General features: G+C 40.4%; 1 protein-coding gene across 1 annotated transcript; it reads left to right on the forward strand.

Annotated features, from left to right (window-relative positions):
• The first annotated feature begins 291 nt into the window (after nucleotides 1–291).
• Nucleotides 292–4,291, forward strand: LOC139382413 (caspase a-like). Its single transcript, XM_071126443.1, has 8 exons — nucleotides 292–552; nucleotides 1,735–2,001; nucleotides 2,131–2,240; nucleotides 2,671–2,847; nucleotides 2,951–3,191; nucleotides 3,288–3,416; nucleotides 3,506–3,615; nucleotides 3,736–4,291. Exons 1-8 carry the CDS (start codon nucleotides 546–548, stop codon nucleotides 3,826–3,828), a joined length of 1,134 nt encoding a protein of 377 aa, XP_070982544.1. The 5' UTR covers nucleotides 292–545; the 3' UTR covers nucleotides 3,829–4,291.
• The last annotated feature ends 5,471 nt before the right edge of the window (nucleotides 4,292–9,762 follow it).

The raw sequence follows: 9,762 nt of genomic DNA on the forward strand, positions 1-9,762 counted from the left end.
GTAAGTAGCTATATAATAAAGTATTGATGTCAGACGTTTTCAGGAAGATGGGCAGGGACTCAGCTGTCCTGACCACTGGGTCCTGACAAATGATGTGTATAAACCCTGGATGACTTGCGCTGTATTGAAGCCATCCTGGCACTCCTCCTTAATTGTAAAAACATATTTTGGAAGCTACAGTATAGAAATGCACATTTCCTTTATTGTAAATCTGAAATATACAACATATTTTTAAATGCATATCACAGTCCAACAAACCTGTTATGTATATATGCACCAAGCCAGCCAATCAGGTTACTGTATAAAATATACGGGAAGTTGCTAAGACTTTTTATGACTCCAGTAGTCTAGGTTGAAAAGCATTTGGGATGATCGAGTATCATCAAGAGAACGCATAGGCATATCTTTATTCAATGCGAAATAGGCATATCTTTATTCTATGCGAAATAGGCATATCTTTATTCTATGCGAAATAGGCATATCTTTATTCAATGCGAAATAGCTAGCAGAAAGAACAGAATAGCTTCATTCACCTCATCTAAGGAATGGCAGGTAAATAATAAAAACGTATATGTACAAACATTATCGGCTGTTTTGCTTTGGTACAATTTGTTTTTAACAAACAAGGTATTTATGGTATTACTCTGACAAATATAAATATTAAGAATATTGCAATATTTCTGTTGGAATTCTGGGCAATTTTTTTCCACTTCGACAGCATGCATACTTTCACTTTCGCTATAGGCGTCCAACTCAAGACTGACTGGTGCAGGCAAAATGCACGGTCGATCGACCGTTTTTTATATCTGGAGCAGTTGATTTGATAACAATGTATGTGTGTGTGTGTGTGTGTGAGAGTTCGTAAATTTGCTATGGCCATCAACTCCGACTACAGAGCGCTCTCGTTTTAGTCTGCCAGAGCGCAGAATAACTGACGAATTTACGAACGCTCAACATGCTTTGAATATGCCGGGAGTCAGTAAACATCGGCAAGCTAGCTAACTTTAGCCAGTTAGCTAGGGTGCTTGACTGCCATTGTGAGGTCAGAACGCTCGGATCAACCCTACTCCTCCGCCAGATCGAAACGCTCTGAGTTTACAAACGGACAATCTGACAACGCTCTGATATTAACGAACGTCCAGAGCGCAGTCTGAACGCACTCTGGCACTCCAGAATGAATTTACGAACACACCCCAAGTAAGACACAAACCAAAATATTATTAAAAAAACATGCATCATTAAAGAGACAAACTGAAGTTGCTACATCAATTGTTACACTTTTAAATGAATGATATACACATTGATTCTGGATTTAAATTTTTAAAAAACTATAGATGACTCATGAGCTTAGTTCAACCATTATACTCATCAAAATATAAGCTTGGTTTATTCATTTGTTTGTAAACAATGTAATTGTAAACAAACACTGTATAGCCTCAAATCATGGTTAAACTATCATGTTGATATCATGGATGGTCAGTCTTCGCATCCATAGCTCTGTCCATAAGTTTGAGAGTGGTTACGTTTCTCCAGCCCCATCCCTCAGTTGTTTACCAAATCAGTGGCGGGGTGTCCTCTTTGTTATTGTTCTAGCTGCAGATTGTCCCTTTAAAGGATGAATTGAAATTTAGAATACACTGTATGCTCAATTATAAAGTAGATGCATAAGACTTAGACATCGCTCCAACAATGACTAAATTGTAGCTCTGATTAAATCCTATTTACTTTCACCAGACAAGTTGCTCTCCAAGGCTCGGAAGACATTCATAGACAGTGTGACGAAGCCAGTGATCAAGCAGCTCCTGGATGACCTTTTGGAGGACAAGGTGCTGAACGATGAAGAGACAGAATCGGTGACGGAGGAGAACAGCACTAGGGCAGAGCAGGCACGATGCCTTATCGATATGGTGCGGAAGAAAGGGAGCAAAGCCAGTGACAAGATGATTGCCAGAGTTCAGGAGAGAGATCCTGGACTTTATGACAAAATGGGTCTGGCCCCCAGTGAGTGAAACTGATACACCATTCAGTTACGTCTGTCACAGTGCCAAACTTCTCTTAGACTTGATAAGAGTTAGTAAGAACTTAACATATACTGTAAATGTAATGTAACATGCTGTATTTTTCCTGCAGCACCATCATCGCCCCAGTTATCACAGCAGGAGGAGCAGCCAGTGTCCTCTGTCCTCACCCCCAGCACAAATGACTTTAAGAAGGACATTCTTCAGAGGAAGGGTAGCGAGGTTTGAGCTCTACTTCGTTGTCAAAGGATAGATCAGTGTACATGTATCGGTTTTCTGAGTGCCCCAATAGAATTAGCTTCTGAGTTTATAGTTATCCTATTAGACCAGTAAGCTTTCTTATGAACCCCTTGGGTTACCGGTGTCATAGTTTAGGAAACACAGTTACTCTAAAGTCTTTAAATATATATATACATATATATATATATATTTTATAATCTAGGCGTGAAAGTATAGTCAAAGTTTCAACTTGTAATTTCACAAACTGCAATAACTGTGTAACAATGTGTACCTACACTGTTATTACACAGTGGTTTTAGCATGACTTGTAAATTGGGACCAATTTCCACACATATTTTGACTGAGTAGAATTGTTGCTAGGCTATATTACTGTTAAATAACCTTTGCACCTGTAATTGCTTTGCTCGATCAGATTTACCTTCCAATGGATAAGTCTGGTCGGAAGCGTCTGGCCCTGCTCATAAACAACGTGGAGTTTGATGATAAGAACATGCTGAGACGAGGGGCAGAGAAGGACGAGGAGGACGTGGAGAGGCTTCTCAGGGATCTGGGATATGATGTGGTGAAACACAGAAACCTGTCTGGACAGGTAAACAGAGGGAGGAAACATCTCTCCTGCTTCTAGAAGAGTGTTTACATGTTTCCTTAGTCTATGGTTTTTCTCCTCTGTGACTGACAGTATGCTCTTGCAGGAGATGGACGAGGCTGTGAAAGCGTTCTCTAAACGTGAGGAGCACTTATTGTCGGACAGCGTCTTCGTGGTGATGATGTCTCACGGGGAGCTGGGAGCCATCATGGGTGTCCATTACAGGAAAGGGGACCCTAATCTTGACATCTTCCCCATCAACAACATCTTCACACACCTGAACACAGAGAACTGCAAAGCACTGATTAACAAACCCAAAGTCATCCTCATTCAGGCCTGCAGGGGAGGTGATTCTTTCATAAAAATACAAATTTCCTAAATGTATGTAAACCTTTTGTACAGGCAACACCTCCATATTAAAGAGGATTTGCATGTTGTTTCAGGCAAGGATGGGTCTGTTTGGGTCAGTGACACAGTGCCTGGGTCCAGCCTTGACCTGGGGTTAGAGAGTGACTCATTTAGGAGGGAGCACAAAGAGAAGGACTTCATCTCCCTCCTGTCCTGCACACCAGGTTAGTGTGTCATATTAACACATTCTCAGGCATTATATTGTTTGTAAATCAATGTGAGTAAACCCTCATTACATTCCCTTCGCTTTCAGATACTGTGTCTTACAGAGATCCAGAGATGGGCACCCTTTTTGTCCAACGCATCATGGAGACATTCAACACCTATGCCTGTGATGATCATATAGAAGAATTGTTCAGGAAGGCAAGTATCTGGAAACAGAACAGATAACATTGTTCTTTCCTCATTGCACTGTATAGAATGATTGATCAGCTTTGATTTACTTTGAGCCACAATAACATGTTGGTATTTTCTTCCATACAGGTCATGGGACGCTTTGAAGATTTCCCCAGACAGATGCCGACCAAAGACAGAGCCACTCTAACAAAGCACTTCTACCTCTTCCCAGGCCTCTGAGAAGTTATGATGATTGATTCATTGTACTGTAATCACAATGGAGGAATAAGGGAGCAGCATATTTTCTGTTATTTTGTATGAAAGTGTTTGGTAGACACTCCTTTTAAGATCATCACCAGTATGTTTTAAATTTATACTTATAATGAACCTTTTAACATTATTTTATCTACAAATGATTTATAATCTGCAAATGATAATATCCTCCTGTAGAGCTACTGGGTAGCCTATGTTGTCTTGTGCCAGCCCTGCTCTAACACACCTGATTCGGCTAATCAACGCCAAGATGTGTTAAAGGTGTGTTAGATCAGAGCTGGAACAAAAACGTATTGGGTACTAGGTTACCCAGTAACTCTCCAGGAGGAAGATTGGCCACTCCTGTTTTAACATTTGGAAGATAAGTAAAATAAGTCTCTGTGACAAAAGCAATATTTGCTGAAATAAAAATATCTCACTGCACTCAAAAGCATGTAATACATTTAACAGATGTGATGTGCCTTTGGCTACAAATGAAAATGAACTTAATTTTGCCTATCCACTATTGTTATCAGGAATCAAGATGCAGACTGTCAAAGTAACAATGATTATTGTGGCAACGGGCAGGCAAAGACAGGTCAAGGCAGGCAGAGGTCGAAAATCCAGGGTAAGGCAAAGGTACAGGACGGCAGGCGGACTCAGGGTCAGGGACAGGCAGGGTTCAGTAGTCCAGAGGTGGAGCAAAGGTACAGGACGGCAGGCAGACTCAGGGTCAGGGACAGGCAGAGTTCAGCAATCCAGAGGTGGAGCAAAGGTACAGGATGGCAGGCAGACTCAGGGTCAGGCAGAGAGGTCAGGCGGGAGGGTACAGGGTCAGGACAGGCAAAGGTCAAAAACCAGGAGGACGAGGAAAGAGGCTGGGAAACGATAGGAGCTGACAGGAAAAACGTTAGTTAGCTTGAACAAACAAGACGAACTTGCAACAAACAGATAGAGAACACAGGTATAAATACACAGGGGATAATAGGGAAGATGGGTGACACCTGGAGGGGGGTGGAGACAAACAAAAACAGATCAGGGTGTGACAATAGTGAGGCAGTGAGCAAGTTTGCCTATTTGTATTTGCATTTATTAAGGATCCACATTAGCAGCTACTCTTCCTGGGGTCCAGAACATTAAGGCAGTTATATACCGGTTAAAATATTACATTTTGTAACACTTTACCCAATACATTTAGTGTGTTCCCTCAGGCCACTACTACACAATCACATATTTACAATACAACATCCTTGTGTATGTGTGTGTAGAGTGCGTGCCTTATCATGTGTATGTTATTTCGGTAAGGAGAAGTAGAGTTTTTAAAACCACAGATGAGGTCTAAACTACAGTGCCTTGCGAAAGTATTCGGCCCCCTTGAACTTTGCGACCTTTTGCCACATTTCAGGCTTCAAACATAAAGATATAAAACTGTATTTTTTGTGAAGAATCAACAACAAGTGGGACACAATCATGAAGTGGAACGACATTTATTGGATATTTCAAACTTTTTTAACAAATCAAAAACTGAGAAATTGGGCGTGCAAAATGATTCATCCACCTGTGTGTAATCAAGGTCCGTTAAAAGTGCAGAGAGCATCATGAAGAACAAGGAACACACCAGGCAGGTCCGAGATACTGTTGTGAAGATGTTTAAAGCTGGATTTGGATACAAAAAGATTTCCCAAGCTTTAAACATCCCAAGGAGCACTGTGCAAGTGATAATATTGAAATGGAAGGAGTATCAGACCACTGCAAATCTACCAAGACCTGGCCGTCCCTCTAAACTTTCAGCTCATACAAGGAGAAGACTGATCAGAGATGCAGCCAAGAGGCCCATGATCACTCTGGATGAACTGCAGAGATCTACAGCTGAGGTGGGAGACTCTGTCCATAGGACAACAATCAGTCGCATATTGCACAAATCTGGCCTTTATGGAAGAGTGGCAAGAAGAAAGCCATTTCTTAAAGATATCCATAAAAAATGTCGGTTAAAGTTTGCCACAAGCCACCTGGGAGACACACCAAACATGTGGAAGAAGGTGCTCTGGTCAGATGAAACCAAAATTGAACTTTTTGGCAACAATGCAAAACGTTATGTTTGGCGTAAAAGCAACACAGCTCATCACCCTGAACACACCATCCCCACTGTCAAACATGGTGGTGGCAGCATCATGGTTTGGGCTTGCTTTTCTTCAGCAGGGACAGGGATGATGGTTAAAATTGATGGGAAGATGGATGGAGCCAAATACAGGACCATTCTGGAAGAAAACCTGATGGAGTCTGCAAAAGACCTGAGACTGGGACGGAGATTTGTCTTCCAACAAGACAATGATCCAAAACATAAAGCAAAATTTACAATGGAATGGTTAAAAAATAAACATATCCAGGTGTTAGAATGGCCAAGTCAAAGTCCAGACCTGAATCCAATCGAGAATCTGTGGAAAGAACTGAAAACTGCTGTTCACAAATGCTCTCCATCCAACCTCACTGAGCTCGAGCTGTTTTGCAAGGAGGAATGGGAAAAAATTTCAGTCTCTCGATGTGCAAAACTGATAGAGACATACCCCAAGCGACTTACAGCTGTAATCGCAGCAAAAGGTGGCGCTACAAAGTATTAACTTAAGGGGGCTGAATAATTTTGCACGCCCAATTTTTCAGTTTTTGTTTTGTCAAAAAAGTTTGAAATATCCAATAAATGTCGTTCCACTTCATGATTGTGTCCCACTTGTTGTTGATTCTTCACAAAAAAATACAGTTTTATATCTTTATGTTTGAAGCCTGAAATGTGGCAAAAGGTCGCAAAGTTCAAGGGGGCCGAATACTTTCGCAAGGCACTGTAATGACTTATCTCCATCATAAAAAGTTTTTTAAAATCACTAGCAGGCCTGTTCAAGCGGTGTTGTCTACACCTGTGTGCTACTTGGTATAATCTAGAGTAGATTGGTATGGTAGGGTTACCAGTGGCCAATTTGGCATACAGTGAGGGAAAAAAGTATTTGATCCCCTGCTGATTTTGTATGTTTGCCCACTGACAAAGAAATGATCAGTCTATAATTTTAATGGTAAGTTTATTTGAACAGTGAGAGACAGAATAACAACAAAAAAATCCAGAAAAACACATGTCAAAAATGGTATAAATTGATTTGCATTTTAATGAGGGAAATAAGTATTTGACCCCCTCTCAATCAGAAAGATTTCTGGCTCCTAGGTGTCTTTTATACAGGAAACGAGCTGAGATTAGGAGCACACTCTTAAAGGGAGTGCAAACATGGAGGTGGAAACATTATGCTTTGGGGGTGTTTTTCTGCTAAGGGGACAGGACAACTTCACTGCATCAAAGGGAACGATGGACGGGGCCATGTACCGTCAAATCTTGGGTGAGAACCTCCTTCCCTCAGCCAGGGCATTGAAAATGGGTCGTGGATGGGTATTCCAGCATGACAATGACCCAAAACACACGGCCAAGGCAACAAGGGAGTGGCTCCAGAAGAAGCACATTAAGGTCCTGGAGTGGCCTAGCTAGTCTCCAGACCATAATCCCATAGAAAATCTGTAGAGGGAGCTGAAGGTTCGAGTTGCCAAACGTCAGCCTCAACTTTAATGACTTGGATAAGATCTGCAAAGAGGAGTGGGACAAAATTCCTCCTGAGATGTGTGCCAACCTGGCGGCCAACTACAAGAAACATCTGACCTCTGTAATTGCCAACAAGGGTTTTGCCACCAAATAAAATAAAATGTTACTTGTCACATACACATGGTTAGCAGATGTTAATGTGAGTGTAGCGAAATGCTTGTGCTTCTAGTTCCGACAATGCAGTAATAACCAACGAGTAATCTAACCTAACATTTCCACAACTACTACCTTATACACACAAGTGTTAAGGGATAAAGAATATGTACATAAAGATATATGAATGAGTGATGGTACAGAACGGCATAGGCAAGATGCAGTAGATGGTATCGAGTACAGTATACACATATGAGATGAGTAATGTAGGGTATGTACCAAGTACTAAGTCATGTTTTGCAGAGGGGTCAAATACTTATTTCCCAAATTAAAATGCAAATCAATTTATAACATTTTTGACATGCGTTTTTCTGGATTGTTTTGTTGTTATTCTGTCTCTCACTGTTCAAATAAACCTACCATTGAAATTATAGACTGATAATTTATTTGTCAGTGGGCAAACGTACAAAATCAGCAAGGGATCAAATACTTTTTACCCTCACTGTAACTGATCGGCACCCAGGCTCTGTAATTTTTCAAATTCATTTTTAAAATTTGTATTTTATTAGAAATTCAGTTTAGGTTCAGTTAGTTTTCAAACCTGATTTGCTAGTTTTTATTTAGTTTGAGTTGTAAAAAAACTATTTATATTTGATTTTTAGATTATTTAGTTTCAGTTTTAGTGTTAGAGACAGAAAGCATGCGTTGTATTGTTTTTTTTTTTATAGTTTTTTTTTTTAGGTCACTTCTTGCGACTGGGGGGCAGTGATACATAAAGTGATGGGTCAGGTCGCAGGTTAGGTCAGGGTTTCCCAAGGGGTGCACGTTTTGGTTTTTGCCCTAGCACTACATAGCTGAATCAAATAATCAACTAATCATCAAGCTTTGCCCTAACACTAGTGTAGTGTCTAGTGTCTACATGTGTCACACCCTGATCTGTTTAACATGTCTTTGTGATTGTCTCCACCCCGCCTCCAGATGTTGCCCATCTTCCCCATTATCCCCTGTGTATTTATACCTGTGTTCTCTGTTTGTCTGTCAGTTAGTTTTGTTTCATCAAGCCTACCAGCGTTTTCCCCTCTATTCCTGTCTCTCGATTGTTCCCAGTTTTGACCTTTTCTGCCTGCCCTGAGCCTGCCTACCATCCTGTACCTTTGCCCCACCTATCTGGATTACTGACCCATGCCTGCCCTTGACCTGTCTCTTGCCTGCCCCTGTTGGATTAATATACTGTTAATTCAACGTTGTCTGCATCTGGGTCTTACATTGAAACGTGATAACATGTAAGAATAAAGTAAAAAAAAAAAAACATATCCCACTGGGCAAGAACTGGTTGAATCAACATTGTTTCCAAGTCTTTAAAAAAAAATCTGTGATGATGTGGAAAACTGATTAGATTATCAAAAGCGGGGACCGAAAGACTGAAAAGCAGCTTGTATCTCACGGCCATTAGACTGTTAAATAGCCATCACTAGCACAGAGAGGCTGCTGCCTACACACATACTTGTAATCATTGGCCACTTTAATAATGTCACTTTAATAATGTTTACATATCTTGCATTACTCATCTCATATGTACAGTAGGGCAAAAAAGTATTTAGTCAGCCACCAATTGTGCAAGTTCTCCCACTTAAAAAGATGAGAGAGGCCTGTAATTTTCATCATAGGTACACTTCAACTATGACAGATAAAATGAGAAAAAAAATCCAGAAAATCACATTGTAGGATTTTAAATGAATTTCTTACAAAATATGGTGGAAAATAAGTATTTGGTCAATAACAAAAGTTTATCTCAATATTTTGTTAAATACCTTTTGTTGGCAATGACAGAGGTCAAACGTTTTCACAAGTCTTCACAAGGTACATACACTTAGGTTGGAGTCATTAAAACTTGTTTTTCAACCACTGCAAAAAATGTCTTGTTAACAAACTATAGTTTTGGCAAGTCGGTTAGGGCATCTACTTTGTGCATGAGACAAGTCATTTTTCCAACAATTGTTTACAGACAGATTATTCACTTACAATTCACTGTATCACAATTCCAGTTGATCAGAAGTTTTCATACACTAAGTTGACTGTGCCTTTAAACACCCTTGGAAAATTCCAGGAAATTATGACATGACTTTAGAAGCTTCTGATAGGCTAATTGACATGTGAGTCAATTGGAGGTGTACCTGTGGATGTATTTGAAGGCC

Source organism: Oncorhynchus clarkii, chromosome 24 (genome assembly GCF_045791955.1).
Source record: "Oncorhynchus clarkii lewisi isolate Uvic-CL-2024 chromosome 24, UVic_Ocla_1.0, whole genome shotgun sequence".
In the NCBI taxonomy this organism is placed as follows: domain Eukaryota; kingdom Metazoa; phylum Chordata; class Actinopteri; order Salmoniformes; family Salmonidae; genus Oncorhynchus; species Oncorhynchus clarkii.

Excerpts from the sequence above, each read along its gene's own strand:
- LOC139382413 (XM_071126443.1), top strand. Across the intron at positions 2,241-2,670 it reads TTCAGAGGAAGGGTAGCGAG|ATTTACCTTCCAATGGATAA; the intron begins GTTTGAGCTCTA and ends TTGCTCGATCAG. Across the intron at positions 3,616-3,735 it reads TAGAAGAATTGTTCAGGAAG|GTCATGGGACGCTTTGAAGA; the intron begins GCAAGTATCTGG and ends TCTTCCATACAG.